The 19052-nt window shown below is 35.5% G+C and overlaps 1 protein-coding gene across 2 annotated transcripts; it reads right to left on the reverse strand.

Annotated features, from left to right (window-relative positions):
- Nucleotides 1-616: 616 nt before the first annotated feature.
- On the reverse strand, nt 617-17964 carry LOC115971546 (protein HUA2-LIKE 3-like). Of its 2 annotated transcripts, none has more exons than XM_031091533.1 (12): nt 17342-17964; nt 14625-14707; nt 6674-8818; nt 5823-6285; nt 3582-3690; nt 3374-3486; nt 3062-3249; nt 2531-2975; nt 1993-2422; nt 1687-1866; nt 1147-1196; nt 617-937 (listed from the first exon to the last, which is right to left on the reverse strand). In XM_031091533.1, the coding sequence occupies exons 1-11, from the start codon at nt 17462-17464 to the stop codon at nt 1171-1173; spliced, it is 4305 nt and encodes a 1434-aa protein (XP_030947393.1). In that variant the 5' UTR covers nt 17465-17964; the 3' UTR covers nt 617-937; nt 1147-1170. The 2 variants fall into 2 exon arrangements, with proteins under 2 accessions (XP_030947393.1, XP_030947392.1); XM_031091532.1 differs by having other exon boundaries at nt 617-1023.
- Nucleotides 17965-19052: the final 1088 nt, after the last annotated feature.

Here is a 19052-nt window from a genome sequence, read left to right on the forward strand (position 1 = left end):
AGTAGAGCCCAAAATAAAACCAAAATGTAAAATCTAAAATTGCATTTACGACAATGTTAAAAATAGGAAGTTCAATCATTCCCATTTGCAATATAAAATAAATAATCTCGTCGTTGACCACTTGTGGCCGATGGAAATTTTGGTCCACTAACTCCCTAGTACTTTTTTTATTGATCACTCAGCTTCAGTGTATGTGATATTAAAACTATTTATTGGAAAATGACTTTTGAAGATCAAAGATAAAATTTGACAGAGTCAAGAACTAACCAGAATCCCTTGTGTGCTAAAGGATACGTAAACATTGAGATGCTGACACTTCAACAACAACAAAAAAAAAAGAAAAAAAAAAAGGAAGACCATCCTAAAGCAGGTGCCAGAACTTCGCCAATCATGCATATAAAGCTCCTGGAAGTTAGGTATACCTTCTTGAATTTATTCATAGAAAAATCCTTACATACAAAATAATTGAAAATTATAATTGGCTTATTGCTATATTAAATAAATTGATTAGTGCAAGAAACTAACAAAAATGAGCGAACCATTCACTGGTCTCCTGCAACCTATTACTCTCATAAGTCTAAAAAATGTACTACTATCAAATTCGCACTAGCATAAATGGATGAATCCGAAATACCCAAAAACGATTGCATTGGAGAGAATGTTTCAACAACTGCCCCAGAAATATATATTGATAAAATTCCTATGAAGAGCTTCCAGGGAAAAAATTATACTAAAAATCTGAACAGAAAATTTAAACGAACAAAAAAAGAAGGAAAAAAAAAATCACAGCTAGTAAGTTACAACTCTCAATTGTCTCTACAATGACCGTCTTCCCGCTCTGCATTTGCAGAAGAGAGAACAGAATGCATATATACAAATCTGGCATGCCAACATGCCATTCTTCTGTGCCAAACCCTCTTCTTCTGAAGATCAGTGCCTTGCAGCGTAAACAACAACGGCCCAGAATAAATAACCGAAGCTATTGAACAAGCAGCATAACCCAGATAAAAAAATGGGTCATACCTGCCAATTATGGACCAACAATGTGATTATTAAAAATTTAGCATTCCAAGGATATCCTAGTTAAAGATGAAACTTTCTAGAAAAATTAAGGATACTTGAATTTGAGATATGACAATGACATACCAGTCCTAGTAGCGACGTTAAATCTCATCTTGGCTGCCAAAAGCTTGGACCTGAAACATGACACAGGATATTCTTAGCCTAGAATTTAGCAACCTACAGTGCAATACAAGAGAAGAGTAATTGGTGATCCAATTACAATAAATCTGAAAGCACCAATTTTTTTTTAAGGTTAATCTGATAGTGCCTAAACAGCACCTAAACAGAATTTTTTTAATAGGTAAATGAAAACCTTTATTCAATAAAAAAAAAAATAGTACAGCCACTGTACACAGGACATGTATAGAGGAGACAAAAGAACCGAAACAGAAATATAAATATTAAATCAAATAGCTAAGGGAGAAAAGGAGAAGAGAGAGCTAGTAATTTTTCTATTTGGTAAGATTTGAACCAAATGTTCCCTATCCCCCCAACCCCAATCCTTTGGCCGCCTAAGCCACATAGGATTTTTCTTTTTTCTTTTTTCTTTTTTTTCTTTTTTTTTTTCTTTTTTTAATTTACTCAACTCATTAAATAAAAGTTCCAAAGAAAAAAATTACACACCTCTGCCTGCCACTGGAATTGGACCTTCAAATGGAGGTCTATAAGGTATGGCATTTCTATGATTCATAGTCCGGGGGGGAAATCTCCATCCTTGGCCTGGTAACCTTGTGGGCTCACATGGAGGACCAACATATGGACTGGGTGTATAAGATGTTCTGCCTTTGTCAGGATATCTTGGACCTAGGTGGAGAGAAAAAATGAAATATTAATTAAAAAATATGTGAAAAGATAGTACCAAAGCAAACAATGGCATTGCCAATAGAACCCAGCTATTTTTTTTTTGGCAACTGTACTTATAAAACTTACCTGAAAAGGGAGGTGCAGGAAACCTCCACTGATCATGATGCTCATATGGGGGTGGTTTCATTCTCTCATGGTTATTGAAAGAGTTTTCTCTATCAACATTCTGCCCAAAGTGGAATCTATTGGAGTAGGAAGGTGGTGGGGCATCCCTATGAGGCCTTACACGCTGGTCCCCATGAAAATATGAGAACTGATTTGATGGTGCAGGATGAGGTGGCCGTAAACCGTAGTTTTTATTATGCAATGTAGCACCATTAGTTTGTCGACCATTATTCACTGCCTGTCCAGAGAAATTGCTGAACGAGCAAGAAGCAGACTCAGCCATCTGTGTTGAAGGATCTCTCCATTCAGGAGAACCATATCGTATTGTTTGGTCAACTCTTTGTGCAACAGGCTCCTGAGTCACAGATTGAACTATGTTGTCTCGCATATTCTGCATGCAAACACAAAAATCAAAAGGAAACAGCACATAATGAGTTTCTTTCTACTACATTGATGCTAAAAAGAAAGAAAGAACAGGCAACATAAAAGGAGGACGCACATGTTTATCCACACCATTGGCGTAGGAATCTGACATAGCAGAAGGAACAGGGGGTGGAGGAGGTGGTGGAGGTGGAGGGGATGAGGGCAGTGGCGGGGATGAAGGTGGCACGTCCTGAGGTAGTGGCGGAGCAAAGGAAAGAGGAACATGCTGTTCACACTGATTATTCGATGTCTGTATGGCATTGACTTCAGTAACATGAAAAGATGAACTTGTTTCAACTTCACAAGAAGGAGCAACGTCCTCCATTTCAAGCTCACCGTCAACATCTTCTAATATATGTCTATGCTTTTCAATTGATGGGATTGATTCATGTTCTTCACGGGCTTCAGAATTATGCTCAGGAGTAACTGCCTCAAAACTCTCCCCATCAGAATCGCTTCCATCATCGTCATCCTTAAGCATGCGGGGCATACAAAATCCAGGAAGCTGAAGACTTGAATTGCTGCAAAATGTCGAAAAGTCTCAAGAAAAAGGTATTTGAAAAAAAGAATATGAGATAAAAAGAAAACAGATCAATTAAATTCAAACCTTCCATATTCATCGACAAGCATACCCTCCATTTCTCTAACAGGATCATCTAAAGCCCTTTCTGTTCTTGCTGAACGACGAGCGTAGGGACCTGCAGAAGATGAACCACTTAGGGAGTCCAATTCTCGCATATGGTGACGAACAACAGATTCTGGAAGGATTCTCCTTTCCAACCAAAGCCTCAAAACCTATACCCAAAAAGAGGAAGGGTTAAGCACTAAACCAAAATAATGAAAAACTACAAAGTAGACAAGGATATTAATTTAATAAGATTTTTTCCCCTTATTTCACAAGGAAAGTTTCTTCACTTGCCCTAAGACACTGCTTGCGGTTTTCATGCCCAGTACTTCCAGGTGGAGCAGCAGCTGACAATAGCCGTGGCAGCACTGCCTGGATAGCGGAAGGGTAGATACCACCAACATCACCTGAAAAATTCAAACTTAGTTTTAACATCAGTGAATTCACATTTTGTTAACTAGCTTTCATATGTTGGATCACAACATGATAACAGATGCATTACCTTTCAAGCTTCGAGAGCATTGAGTAATGGAATCAACAAGGAAGAATAAGTCCACCCTCCGATGTAAGCTTGACTCAGTTTCCAAATTACGGACAAGAATTTCCACCACCTATTTAGAAAATAAAAATAAAGATACATCAAAGAAAAACACATGGCAAATGCTTATACTTCAAATGCAGCCTAAAATGGAAAGAAAGACCATGCAAAATATCTTCACTATTCTGAATGGATTTCCATGTTTTGCAGGAAACGACAAATTTTATAAGATGTAACACTACTGAATTGAGTCCATCGTTCCGGTGGACTGAAAAAAGCACAAATTTGATACCTAGAGATATTCAAGTACAAAAACTGCAATTGGTTGCTCTGTAAAAGGAGATGTTCAGTCACAATAGTGGAAGGCCTATCTCCAAACTGTGGAATGAGTCCATAGAGATGTCGTGGTAGTGCGTTTACCAAATCGAGATAGTTTATATATAATTCTCGATGGTAAAGGTGGAAATCACAGGTTAAGGTTAGCAAATTACTATGGTCTTAAACCAATCTCCTTTAACCAATGGAAGCAATTAAAATCCAAAGTGAAAATGGACCATGAAATGGAAAAAATGCTACACACGCACAAAAGGAAATCACAGCCCAAGAATACAATAAGTATTAAATAAATCCACCACAAAGTCAACTACTAAGATTTAATGTATCCAAGAAATCATCATTTTTGATAACCATGCCTTGAATAGAGAACTTAAAAAGCCTTTTTAAGCCTAAGGACACTCCAAAATTGGTCACACAACATTGTTCTTTTCTTAAATTAAAAAAATAACAAAATAAAAATAAAATTAAAAAAAAGAAAAAAAAAGAAAAGAAGAATCCAACAAAAAGCCTTTTTAAGCCTAAAGGATGCTCCAAAACTGGTCACAGAACATTGTTCTTTTCTTTTTTAAAAATAGAATCCAACAAAAAGTATAATGTCCCAAGCATAACAATTCCTTTGCAACCCAGACCTCCAATTCCTACATTCCAACAGAACTAGAATCATCCTAGGCATCATGTAATTCACCCTCAACAAAGAAAACCAAACTGATCAACTTCCCTGAGACTAACAGTGTAGCAGAACAGAGGATATATTACCATAGATGTAAGTGAAACAAAAGATAGTCCACATTACAATGAATGCAATTCACATATGAGCACCCCTGGTTGAAGTCATGTAAACATAAACACGACATTTTACTATCATAACCTGCTAAAACTAAACTTCTATCCTGAAATACTTTGGAATCTCCCTTCCCTTGTATGTCAGGATAATCCTATCTAAAAAAATTAGTGAATCTTCAACAGAGATACTATTGTTGACCAACAAATTGCTACTAAAGAAACATTAAAATACAAACAAAAAGGTATAAAAAATTTAATTTTACTCATCAAAAAAGGGTATAAAAAAACAAATTTCTATGTATGAAACCAGCGCTCCTCAAATCTTTTAAGTTATTGGCAAAGACCCATATAACAAGTCGAAATGTCAAATTTATTCTGCTTTTCAAAATTAACCAAAATAAAATATTTAACAATTTAGCAATTACTCAAATATTTTTACATAATCATACTATTTATATTTCTTGTCAACCGGCCTGCAATTTTACAAGAAGGAGCATAGTTTACTAGCCCCACATTAAGGAAAATAGTCTCCCAAAAATTGCAAATAGATAATTTGGTCAAGAAAGAACTTTGCAAAAGATAGACTGAATTAATTACTGTGCATACAAAATTTCAAAAGGTGGTAGACACAGTAATAAGAGAATGGTCATAAACCCCTTCAAGGCAAAAGCCATTATACAAAAATTTAATATTATTTACCTCATCCCTGACAATTTGCCACCTTACAAAAGGTGTCAATTGCATATGAAGATCCTCTCCATTTGAAATGGATTCATTTCATGGTTTAGATTAAATATTACGTATCTAGTGCACATCATTTAAAATTTTGAATGACATGACATTATTTACATTGTTGATTCAAGAATTAAAATCTTAACCGTGAAATGGACCCTCTCTTTATTTCACTTGAAATGGAGAGGATCCTATTCCGTCAATTGCCTACATGAGTTAACAGACAAAAAAAAAAAAAAAAAACAAAGTAGACAACTTTTAAAATACCCTTTCTTACTAAATTTAAAATGTCCACAATTTAACCAAGTACTGAACTAAAAATTAGATAGGAGATCTAAAATAACATTATCATACCTTAGCAGCAACACCAAACTTTGCACAGTCAATAGCTATGCGTGTTGCTCTACCAATGCTCTCCTTTGTCCTTGTCAAAGTTCCAAGCTGTCCTTCAAAGGATGATAGAGCAACAGGTGCTTCCCCATGTCTGCCTATAGATTTTGGTTTTTGAGTTACTGCTGATTCAAGTTTTTCTTCTTCATCAACAAGTGGAGCAAAAGAGGTTTTCTTGTGGTGTAAATGCACATCAGGACTACAGCTGCCATTATTTTGAACAATATTACTACTATCTGAAGTAGACATGTGGCAGTTTGAGGTGTGAGTTGGAGATGCCTGAGCAAGAGAATCTCCTGCATCGGTTAGAGATGGACTTGACCTGATGACAGAGATATCCTTTTCACCAAGGTGATCATCAGAAAAAGAATTCGAACTTGGACCCTCTGGTGTATGATAATGTTTGACCTCTTTCACAACCTCACACCTAAAACAAAAATAGTATAATAGTAATGAACAATTAGTACAGAACATACTATAAATTAAGTTATAAGAATGAGGAAGAAACAAAGGGTTCAGATAGCCTTTTAAAAGTTGTTACACGTTACATACTACTAAAACTGTCCACTTAAAATTTTCATTTTCCAAGAAGTTTAACAATCAATTCTCAACTATTCATTTTCTATTTTTTCTCACTGTTGTCCCCTGACAATTGAGGCCACAGTGGAGGACAACCTGCTTTATGATTATGGCAAGAGTCCGCATGGATATAAGAAAAAGAAACTGCAAGGATTCAACCTTTGTGGGTTAGTAGCACAAGATAGTATCTATTATATTGTTGCAAAGCTGCAGTAAAGTATTAAAAGTGTGCTTACATGCCGTTTACTTTGCTTTTTTCCTCCACTGAAGGCATCAACAAACACATGTTATCCTCGCAACCAGTATCATCTGCAATGTACCGATGCATAATGGTATCATTTCTAGGTGACACTTTATGACTCTCATTAGGACAGGAGGCAGGACGGGAACTCATCCCCATTTTATCTGTATTATCAACTTCTTTATCAGAAATTTCAGCTTTACAATTGGTCAATTCAACATTTTCAACATCTCCTTCATCCTTTGGAGGCAACAAAGGATCAATTGAAGTCCCATTAAAACAGAGGTTAGCCTGTCTTTCATCAAGACTAGGAGATACATATGATGCACTTTGAGTTGGGTCTGCAGTTCTAACAGCGCGACTATCAAAAGAACCACTAATATCTTTGCCATCAACATCATCCCTAGCATCAGGGAAGACATCCTCGGAAAATTCATGCTTTGGGATCTCTGAAAATTCAACTGGTTGATTGCACAAGTCCACCTCCATTGACAATTTACAATTTTCCTCTGAGATTATTGGGCTTTGACTTGTAGAAAATCCAGAACCACATACCTGAGAAGAAATATTGCCAAGAGAACCCATACTCGGCAGTCCCAGACAAGTCCTTGCTTTGCTTTCCACAGCCACATGAGGGCTTCCTTTCATTGGAGAAATACAACATCCACTAACTACAGTTTTCAAGGTTGGTGATGCTTCATTACATGCTTGACCTTCTTCAGCAGCATTAGCTGACATAGCTTCCAGAGCACGATGAAGGCGTTTAGACGGAGGTAAAGCTGCTTCACCATCCATTGAGCAGCCAAATGATTGATCTTTCTTAACTTTCCAAGGCTGAGGTCTATTCATTGAGACTTGAGTGCAATGCTTGGAAGGTGACAATACATTATCCAGAGCTCCATTCACTACAAGTGAGTTTCTGTCTGTAACACTATCATCATCATGTTTTTCATGCATGCTGATCTGCTCTGATGGATTAACTGTAGATTCCTTTATGGTTCTCTCTTCTGTCTGTGAAGAGCTATTGAATTCCTCCTCTGCAGATGATGATTTTCCCATTCGCACCCTTGCTCGTTTCACCAATGGCAGGTGCTCATCTCCATCTTCCTTCAAGCATCTCTCATTCATCTTTTCAAAATCTCTTTGTGAATTTATACTAGTATTCTGCACCCCAGCCTCCAAACCCATCTCCTTGTCCAATGTGGCAGGAGGCACAGCTGAATCATTAGTCACTCGCTTTCTGCTTGGTTTCCTTTTCTTCTTGATGACAATAGCCTTTATTTCGAGATCAAGCCCTTTGCTTAACTCAACATCTCCATCCAAACATTCAACAACAGTATCAGAGTGCTCAAGTTTACAACCAGACTCGATCGTGCTGCCTTCATTTAGACTAAAGGTGTCAGAATCAGCTGTGGCAATTTCAGAACTATTTTCTTCAACACTGCCATTTGAAACGAAAGCAGCAGAATCAACATCATCCGACTCAGATGCATCAGGTGACTTCCTGATTTGCTTATTCCTTCTTAAAGAACCCTCCCGAACTACATTGGCTGATTTGTCTCCAGCATTATTGCCACCATCATTGCATGACATTGTGAAGGTTCGTGATCTACGGGTTTCCAACCTTGATGAACTTCTAGACCTTTGAGCCTTTCTATAAGTGGCACAGCTCTGTGGCTGTATGAGACTGGATCTTTTTTTTGAAGAGTAAGTAGTTAGCAAAGGTGTTGCTGTAACCGCTGCAGTATCAATAGATTCCTCCCCTAAGGCCTCTTTATCAAGCAAGGCATCGGCAGGTGCTGCAGCTAAGGCATCCTCAACAAGAACACCAGAGTCATTTTTATCTGTTGTGGTAAATGAAGTTTTTAACTGGGAATTTTGATTTATTTCAGGAGTTTCTGTCTGATCATTCAATTCGACGTTGGCTGCTAAGTCAGCTGAATTCCCACCCTTTGCAGGTGCAACCTCATCAGCAGAGTTTAAACCGTTGACTAGATCCTGTTTCTTTAATTTCTCATAGCTATCGATAATCTCCTGGACAGCACGTAGAAAATCAGCACTCCTGCCATTACGTTTGACCAGAAGAGATTGTTTCTTCTCTTCAGTAAATGCTTCAACATCAGCAGGATTGCAGAAGCCTCTGAATGACAAGGTATTGCCATTAGAATAAGGTTAAGTTGCTTGCTAACGTCAAATTAAACTCTCATAAGGCACACTTAGAGAAGAACAAGAGCGACACTGAGTAAAATAAACCAGAACAATTGATGTCCATAGCAAACAAGTGAATTCACTATCACCACAATGGATCCAAACAAGAGAAAATGTTGACAAAGTAACACAAAGATATAAAGTGAGTGGAACCAGAACAAAGCCAAGCTTGAAGAGCAAAATCCATCTTGCATTAACTCTCACACATTAGTAAAAACACTTGGAACATAGAAGTGGAAGGCATGACTATTAGTATAACACATTGAGATGCCATATTTATACATGCTACATTTCAAAGAGAAACAATACATAATGCCAACATGAAATGAACAATCAATATGTCAAGACCACACAACATACACAGATGACTATGTAACAATGTTTAAACTTTTAAAGTAAAAGATTTGTATGCTTTCTCTTGCTTCCCTCAAAAGAAAATATCATAGAAAAAGAAAAAAGCAGATGGAAGAGTAAAACGTTCTCTGGCCTTGAACATTGAAGAGAAGCCAATGGCTATAGTTTTCCAATGAAAAATTGGAAGTTTATCACCTCCCATTGAAGGAGAAATTTACAACTCCACATTTGAGCTGCAACTCTGACCTTGAAGACATACAAGCACATCCATAGTACTTTTAATCAGTAGATACAGATATAAAGAACAAGTATATTAATAAACTATTTGTCTAACTCCAGGTCATTTTATATTATTACGTCTTCCCAGACTTCAATCAATCCAATGAAGTTAAAACCTCCATATCCTAACAACTGCACTTCAATATAAAATAGGGTAATTTAGAAAAATAAAAATTAAAGAAAAACATTCTGCACTTTAACGTTTCACTGATAATTAAGGGCAATGGAACGGGACAGAGTCTGATAATAAAAAGGAGAGGTGAGGTCAGAGTATTGAGGGACAAGTGTTTTGGGATGATAATAAAATATGCATAAAAAATTAAAATATAAATAGAATATTTTTTTTATAGGATATGTTTTATTGCAAAAAAAAAAAAAAAAAAGACATACAGGAGCCTAAAGAATACGGAGAAGAAAAAAAAAAAAAAAACTATGTACATAGTGACAACAATGACTATAAATTCCGGAATGGATCTGTTACCAGTTACTCCCCATGCTCCAGACCAATCAAATAAAGAACCACTAAACAAAGCTACCAAAAGGGTTCTTGTTGTATAAATAGGATATGTATAAACAATTTAAACATATGTTAAATAAGATACACACACAGATGCATACACTATGGGCGAAAACCTGACCTCCCATGTGGGGTGGAACAGGACAGGTCAAACGGGGTGGAGCATTTTTGTCCTCTCTAACCAACATAATTAAGGCTCCATTCCATACAAGAGGGCATAGCAATACACGATTATGGTCCACCAACTACAAAGAGAACAACCATATAACTATAGAACTCAAAAAGCCTTAAAGTTCATATTCAGATGACCAATTGTCAATCCAAACAGATTTTTAAAAAGTCAGCATAGCTGTAGCTTCAGCTGTAACCAAATAATAAGCCCAACCTCCAACCACATCCCTAACAATCAACTGATAAATTGATCAACAAATAAGCTCAAAGCCTAGAAAATTTCTTTTTCCATTTTGTGAGTAATATGGAATTTTATTAGAAAATAAAGGGAATGTAATATGGAAATTTATTAGAAAATAAAGGGAAGCTCTTAAAAAGATGATTTACTAATAGTGTGTTTGGTTGAGTAGATTTTAGGGGTAAAAAGAAACGAGGGGAAAGAAAATGGACTGGATAATCCAGTTTTCCTCCAATTGGTTGAAAGGAAAAAGGGATTGACGGAAACAAATGAGTGTGTGCTTTCAATATCTTGGCTCACCAATTCATGAAAAGAAAATCCAAACGCAAAACTGAATAAATTAATTTTTAAAATAACAAAAGAAAGGAAAAATAATCGATTTCTCAAATTCAAAATATTTACAAACTCAAGGAAGTTCATAGAATAGCATTCATGAACTTAGGAAATTACAAACAGGTTTCAACATATCCTTAAGAAGTTACAAACACATAAAGAACTTAAAACTAAATAGAGACTAATTCTGCAGCATATAAATTGAAAAGATCAAACAAATGCATGTATGTCAATAAGCTATTTTGGAATTGGAGCTCTAAACACACAGCTTGTGAAAATCTCCATGGATTCCATTGGTGCTGTGGGCCAATGGTATTTAATCAACTGCTCCTATGGCAGTGCCAGGAAGTTAAAACCTTCAAAACTGCTACAGCTTGTAGGATAATGGGGCCTATTCGATGAACAAGATGATAATTTCTTTTGTAAGCAGAATACTTTTTTTTAAAGTCCTAAAGAGAACACTCTCCAAGTAAAACACAATCAGCTTTCATCCAGTAATAAGAAGTTAAATATTTGATCCATAATCAACAAAGGTCCCGCAGAACCAAATTCATATCAAATCCAATCAATATAGACTATCTTCACATGCACTTTGCACATGTTTAGAGTTTTTTTCGTTTTTAAATTTTTACTTTAAAATGTCTAAATGTTAATTAAAAATTTATTAATAAACGTAACACATAATAACATATATAAGGTTTTTTGTGTAAATGGCATCACGACATTATCCCATATATATATATATGGTCCAAGTCTAAATCTTATAATTTAATTGTCACAATAAGTGGGGAGGGGGGATTCAAACCCTGGTTCTACTTATAAAAGTTATAGGAGAAACAGGCAAGTCTAAATCCTATAATAACCAATTGACATGAAATTTTGGGTGCGTGTTAAGACTTGAGAATATTAAGAACATGCAATCTAACATCTGAGTCTTTAAAATATTAATTTGATAAGTAGTTATTGAGTAGCATAACATTATGCAAGAGTTACACCAAATGTAAATTGATCCTCACATACACTTCTTTTTCAATAAGTTGGTTGCCACTCACGCCCACAAAGAAATCTTAAATGAAAGTGCAAGTGATGATTATAAATCAGGAGGGTCAGACCTTAATATGCACTGAACCAACAAAAAAAAGGGCACCAACTTATTACCATAACATTTTTTTTGATAGGTAATAAGAATATTATTAAAACAAACTAAAATACAGATGAAAGCCAATACAAGGTGTTCATGATGGTGAACACAAGGAAAAGCAATAAACAAAACAAACAGCCCTATGAATCCTAATAATTCCAACTTATTACCAACTTATTACATAACATACCCAATGAATCCTAATAATTCCAAACATCTAAGGATTATGACATTCATATAAGGTGGAGGAAAACAAAAGCATTCAAAACATAAATGAAGAGTATGGATTGAACCGCCCAAAAAAAACATAATCATCATCGCAAAAAATGTGAGTAATATAAACATGATATTTGAATTGGGGATACAAAAATAGTGTAAAAGGTATCCAACAAGCAGTAGTAAAAAGAATCACCAATGAGTTCTAGCTCAAATGGTACTTCGGTACTTCCTCCTCCCATAATAATGTGATGGGGGGTTAAGTTGTGGGTTCAAGGTGTGTAGCTTACTAATAAAAACATAGTTAAAAGAATATACTAATTTTTTAGTATTGTACCAGGGTAGAAAATGAGGGAAAAAAAAAGTACACACAGCCCACCCCTACACTCTACCTCATGTATTGAATATGCCTAAGACAAAACTGTTCATTACAAGCAAACTTATGACCTCACAAGTTATATACTTAAAAATTACAGTGCATGAAGAAACCACCCTGAAGTACGGTCCTAAACCCATGCAACTCAATGCTCTCACAGTGCTGTTGAGCCTCAATTGAGGCTACTGCCCACAATCTACCATTCAAATATCCACAAACACCTTTAAGTCCACACGTCAGATAACCCATACCCACTAACCTAACCCAACCATCCCTTCAACCACCTTTAAAACCCCACCTCAAACAACCCACATCCACTAGCCTCCACAGCATCACTCACATCACTGGAGGATCAATTGGCAATGAATCTTTCTTTTTAGATGTTATTATGTATTATATTTGAAAATCATTGCTTCACTTTAATCAGGTGCAATTTTGTGCTTAGCACCTATTCGCACCTATTCTCTAAGACATTCGTGCGCTTGACGCTTTTACCAACACTAGTTGGATTGTAAAGAGAAAGGAGGAGGGAGGAGGAAGCTGAAAAAGATTATTGTGGCTAAAAGTGTGGAACATGAGTTGGGAAGTCAAGTTGAAGTAATTTACCACTACAACCCTTTGTATAGACTACATGTATTCAAACTAAGATGTGTGGGAATTTTTGGCATTTTAAAGAAGAGGACAGAAAAAGAGAGGAATCCCCTTTTTAAGTATAATAGATGAAAGGATTATCAGCCATCCCATATAGCATGTAAGGATGAGCAAAAAAACATAAACGTAGATGTGTTTTTGTGACAATGGTCCTTGGAAGTAAGGGGCGGAAGGTGAGGTGATGGTTCAACCCTTTGTGCACAAAGTGTGTACTTAACTAATGAAAAAAAAAAAAAAACTAAAATTTTCTCAGTTGCACTGAAACACAAAAAAGTATTTTAGACCATCATTTAAAATATGCAAAAGAGAAACCCTGTAGAGCTCTACAAGAGACTTTCACCATTCACCCACCCCAGCACCATGAAGCAAACCATCAATAGAAGGAAAACAGCCTCCCCATTTACTACTTGGCCAAGGACCACTAATGACCCCTCTCATAATCAAAGTCACTCAAAAGTTAAAACAGTATCTTATACCCCAACCTCAACAAGTATTGGTAACTTCCAATTCAGATCCTGCCCAAGCCACACCCCAAAAAAAAATGATACCTTTCCGTAGAGCCTGAATAGTGGCAAATGACAAGATACTATCAATACAAACTTCAAGACCAATGTCCATTTATTTTTCCTACTAGAAGTAAAACAGGGTAAACCATATCACTAATCTTTATTGTTGTAGAAACCAATTTTGCTTATTTAAGCCAAGGAAACAACCAACCTTTTCATAATTAAAAAACTACAAACAATATATACAGTACCATGGTACCTTCAGGATGACACACATTCATTTCAATTTATTCTAATATATAAAACCCCATTCATCTCAATAAAGGTGAGATCGAGGGTCCTAAGCCTAGAATAAAGCAGTTAATCTTAAATCACCATTTTCTTTCTAAGATGCAGATACATACATATATAGCAACAGATGCCCATACTACACCTCAGTTTCGAACCTCTTTAATCTCTCATTTAACAGTGATAAAATTTAAAATGTATGCCCAAAATAAATTTCCAGCCATGTTACACATAATTGAAAAGAGAAGAAATCGGAAAATTTGAAAACAAGAAAGAAAAGGAAACTAGTCAACAACATAAATAGCACACATGCTGCTACTAAACCTCAGTTTTGAACCTCCTTTATCTCTCATTTAACAGTGACAAAAATTAAATCTCAAATACTTATCAAAATAAGTTTCAAACCTCATTACACATAATTAAAAGGAGCAGAAATAGGGAAAAAGAAAAGTCATAATACAGCATAAATAGCAACATATGCTGATATTGCACTTCAGTTTCAACCTCTTTCAACTCTTATTAACAGTGATAAAAAATTAAATCTATAATTCCATTCAAAAGAAGTTTCCATTACACACAATTGAAAAGAGTAGAAATCAAAAAAACAAAAAATTTATTTAACAACATAACATACTGAATGCCTTATATTCCAGGCCTGGAGTACTTACATCTGTTCTGGCTTGGTTCCAAAGAAGTGGACCACTACTTTCTTCCAATCAGCTGCAAACCCCAAACTCTGTGGCTCTCCCACCTGCCATTAGCAATCAACTTAATAAGCCAACTGGAATATTCAGCTACCCCATCCTTAATTTGTAAAGATTTCCTAAATACTTTAAATTGTAGATTGGTTTTTTATGTGAAAACCAAAGGGGAATCAATGAATCATCTTCTTATACATTGCACCATACCTAAGGAGCTAATGAATTTGCTTTTATGCCAATTTAGAGCTAGTTGGGTCATGCGTAATTCAATAATTGCTATGTTAGCTAGTTGGATGGGGAATTTGGCAAAGTCAATAGTGCAGAAATTTGGATGGTGGCTCCTTAATGTCATCTATGGTGCTTGTGGAGAGAGAGGAATAATCATACTTTCAAAAGAAAGGAGTTATTAGTGGCACAAATGTTGTTAAAAGCACACTTAAACATGCTTAGAGCTCAAAATCCCAAGGTCTTCGCACTTTACTTGGCCAAAGCAAAGCTCATTTAGTGAAGCGTGCCTTTGAGCTTTTTGAAGAAGCATAAAGCATGCCTAGGAGTGCTTTCATTTTTTCTTTTAGTTAGTAATAATCAATTTATAAAATGAGCCTACTTCATTTACATGGAAAAATGTTTCAAAAAGTTGCCTAAAGAATTACAAAATGTTATGCACAAGAGGAAAATGATTCTAAACACTCGGGAATGGAGTTACAATTAGTAAAACCCCACACCCTAGACCAATCAAACAACAATCTAGACATTATAAAAATATATAAATCATAAAAATTAACTACTCAATCTTAATGAAATAACACGGACCATTAATTTATTGTACACTCGAGCAATGATAAATTTAATATTCCTGTGCTTTCTAGGCTATGCCTTTGGGATATATTTAAATTGGACTATATGATACATTTGATCATAGCTATCACATCTATGAATTTTTTATAAAGCACAAGATAATTATATAGAAAGTTGTGTTTAAACTATTTATGACCAGATTATAATCGTATCATGACTATCATCCATTAATAATTATTTTCAAATTTACATTTATATCAAAAAATACACAATTATTTTCAAATTTAACATCCAAAAATTTTAAGAAATTGAAATAACATATGTAAATTGTTGAGAATCCATAGCCATCCACAAAAATATGGGTGTAAGGCTTTCCTGTTGTTGTTGTTGTTGAAATAACTCATGTAAAATTTGAACTAACATGCTTTGTGCAATTGCACTATTCATTTTAGCTAATAGGAAAATATATTACTATTTTGAGTGCATTAACTTTTTTATTATATTATGAATCTTTCAATTAAATGTTTATATATAATATTTAAATAATGTGCGTTTTACTTCAATTGGGCACAACTAGGCTTCAAGAAGCCTATGCACTTAGGTTCAAGTGTTGTTAAAAGCGTGCTTAAAGCGTGCTTAAGCGCAGATCCCTTGGGGCTTTTTCCCTCTAAAGCAAAGCGCCCTCAAAAAGCACACTTTTTTTACCCTTCTTATTAAGCACAAAGCGCGCTTTTTTGAGCTTTTAGTAAATTTTAAAAAAAAAAAAAAAAAAAATCCTGATTTGATTTTTAGCCATTAGATCTAAATATGTTTGATATAAGCCATTGATATAATATATAAAAACTAATGGTGTGGTGTGCTACCATACACCTAAGCCTATCTCTTTAGATATTTTTGAACTTTTAACCATAAACCACACAGACAAACACTAAATCAGACACTCACAAAGATAGTATTACTTAACATTCTAGTACTTTTTAGCCTTTGCCTTCTTGGTTCTATACTTCTATTTTGATTCAACCATGTTTTGTAATCATGGCCATCAAATATCATGGTTGCATATATTTTGTAAAGCACAATAGAATTATATAAATGTTATATAAATTATATAAAATGTTTTATTGTAATTTATATGATTAATTGATCACTTGATTGTTATATTGATCATTAATAAATTTTTTTTTTTTTTTAAATGTGCACTTCACATCAATCAGGCGCTTTGCGCTTTGCGCCTAGGCTCTAGGAGGCCTTTGCACTTAAGTGCGTTCAGTGCTTTTAATTCAATTTGATGCTTTTACCAACACTATGTAACACTACTCAAGTTTGCTTTCCCCAAGATATTATTGGAGTGTACATCAACTACCATCCATTACTCTACTCTTTTGATTTATGGATTTCCACAATGGTTCATTTTTTTAGATTTTAATCTTGCTGTATTTTTTTCCTTTTGAATTCTTTAGCCACTCTTATGTATACTCTAGGATTTTGAAATTTCATCGCTTATCAAAAAGTTTTTTTTAAAGAAAATTACACAATGAACATCAACATCCCCACCCCCAAATTCAATTCTAAATTAAAAAATCTCAATTACTGGAAATTCTGTACAATGGTATAAACCTAAAATCTAAAGGGAAACAAATACCGAAGCTTTACCAAATTTACAAAACAATCACATCCATAATCATCCAATTAAACCCCCAAAAAACACATAAAAGTTAACTTTTTTTTATTCAAATCGCAAACTCCACACCAGTAATCGTACACAAAATCAAAGAATACATTCACATGCTATCCGAAACCCTAACTAAAGCAAATCCATTCAACAGAGAAAACACCAAAAAACGAAGAAAAACCAAAAAATAACAATAAAGATCAAAACTTTATACCTTGGCAGGCCAGGCGGGGAAGCCCTTGACTTTAGCGAGCACAAGATCACCGACCTTCCATTGCCGGCGAGCCGCCGCAGCCGCCGCCGCTTTACTTGAGCCTTTTCTCCGGCTCGGCGCCATCGGACTCGAAAACCTTACCCAATCAAAATCGAATCGGGTAGGCCAAACCGATAACCAATACAACAAAGAAGAAGAAGAAGAAGAAGAAGAAGAAGATTCTAGATTCACGCCCAAACAGCCCTTGGAATTGAGCGGTTCGGCACACTGCACGGAATTCCCGGAATGGATTCCCAGGCATTGAAATCACGCAAAGCTCTCAGAGAGAAAGAGAGAGAGAGACTCTCAGTCTGTGACGAAACCCTAATTTGTCTCAGAGAGAGAGAGAGAGGGTTTTTTTTTTTTTTTTAATGTATTTTTGTGGAAGAAGCGAATTCACAGAGAGAGAGAGGGATATGAGAGAGTTGGTTAGGTAGGGGGCAAGTTAAAGTGCGCTAGGGGGCGTAGGATAATGATTTGAATTGAGGACAGGAATTGTGGGGTTAACGTGCGCACTCTGTGTGTGTAGATGAATCTATCAATCTACGGCTTTTAGATACTGTGTGTGTGTGTCTGTGTTGTGTGCAATGTACGTGTGACCTACTTATTACTTTACCTGTCTCTTTTTTTTCAAAATCTGAGACTCCCCACCCCTCGTGCTTCTAGCGGAGTAGTGGGCTTTCAAACTCAAAATAACTTACTCCCTTGACTCAGCTTTAAATGCTGTAGTATTTACTTTTCAGATATGTGGACTTGGTCCTTGGGCCTGAGTACAAGGTTCATATGTGTAGGCCAGCGTGTATATTGTGTGGCCTATATGGTCTTCTTTGTTTCGCTACCAACATTTGGGCCCTTTGTGTGTGGACATATGAATCTGGGCTTCGTTTGGAACTTTGGGCCCAATTAAATAGTAGGGGATGGGGGAGATGAGGTTTGAAGTTTGAACCACACATACAGTACATCACAAATGATATTATTACACATAGCTAGAGCCTAATTCTAGCTATGTGTATTCTTCATACGGTGTCTAGAAGATAAGGGAGCCATGAGTGCTCCTAATAGTGGTTGTGTCATAACTTAATCTCAATTTCACCTAATGATTCGTGAATTATGTGTGTATGAATCTTAATTCTATAAATGTCACAATTAGAGCATTCACATTAACATGTGTAAATTTTTTTGTCCATTTTAGTATAAGAACTTACTTTATCTATTTTACACAGTCACTTTTAAAAAACACACATTAAATCATATATTATACACACTATTTTATTTAAATAATCATTTTTATTCTTTTTTCATTTACTCTCTCTCTCTCTCTCTCTCTCAAATCTTAAATCTATCTGGCCTTTCACACAACTCGCCTCTCTCTCTTCATCATTGTTATTATTGTTCTTCTTCTTCTTCTTCTCTTCTTTGCAATATGAGTTTGATGATTTCTTTATGGATCTATATATGGATTTGATGAGTTTGGGATCTTAATTTAGGATGTGTTTGACAAAGAAATAGCTAGGGAAGAGGGTAAGCGAAGAGAGAGAATCAGGTGGGTGAAGTGAAGAGAGAATCCGGTGGAAGAGGTGAAAGAAAAAATTATTTAAAAAATAAGGTACAAAGCTACAATAACCGTAAAAATATGCACAGTTAGAGTATTCACATAAGTCCGTCTAAAACT

The sequence above is a fragment of the Quercus lobata genome, chromosome 12, assembly GCF_001633185.2.
Source record: "Quercus lobata isolate SW786 chromosome 12, ValleyOak3.0 Primary Assembly, whole genome shotgun sequence".
NCBI lineage: Eukaryota > Viridiplantae > Streptophyta > Magnoliopsida > Fagales > Fagaceae > Quercus > Quercus lobata.

What these genes read in the sequence shown, in the direction of transcription:
- LOC115971546 (XM_031091533.1), bottom strand. Translation starts at nt 17,464, where the DNA reads ATGGCGCCGAGCCGGAGAAAAGGCTCAAGTAAAGCGGCGGCGGCTGCG. An exon ending in AAAAGCAAAGTAAACGGCAT is followed by an intron (nt 6,286 to 6,673) that starts GTAAGCACACTT and finishes TTTTTGTTTTAG; the next exon opens with GTGTGAGGTTGTGAAAGAGG. An exon ending in TCCTGCACCTCCCTTTTCAG is followed by an intron (nt 1,867 to 1,992) that starts GTAAGTTTTATA and finishes CTCTCCACCTAG; the next exon opens with GTCCAAGATATCCTGACAAA.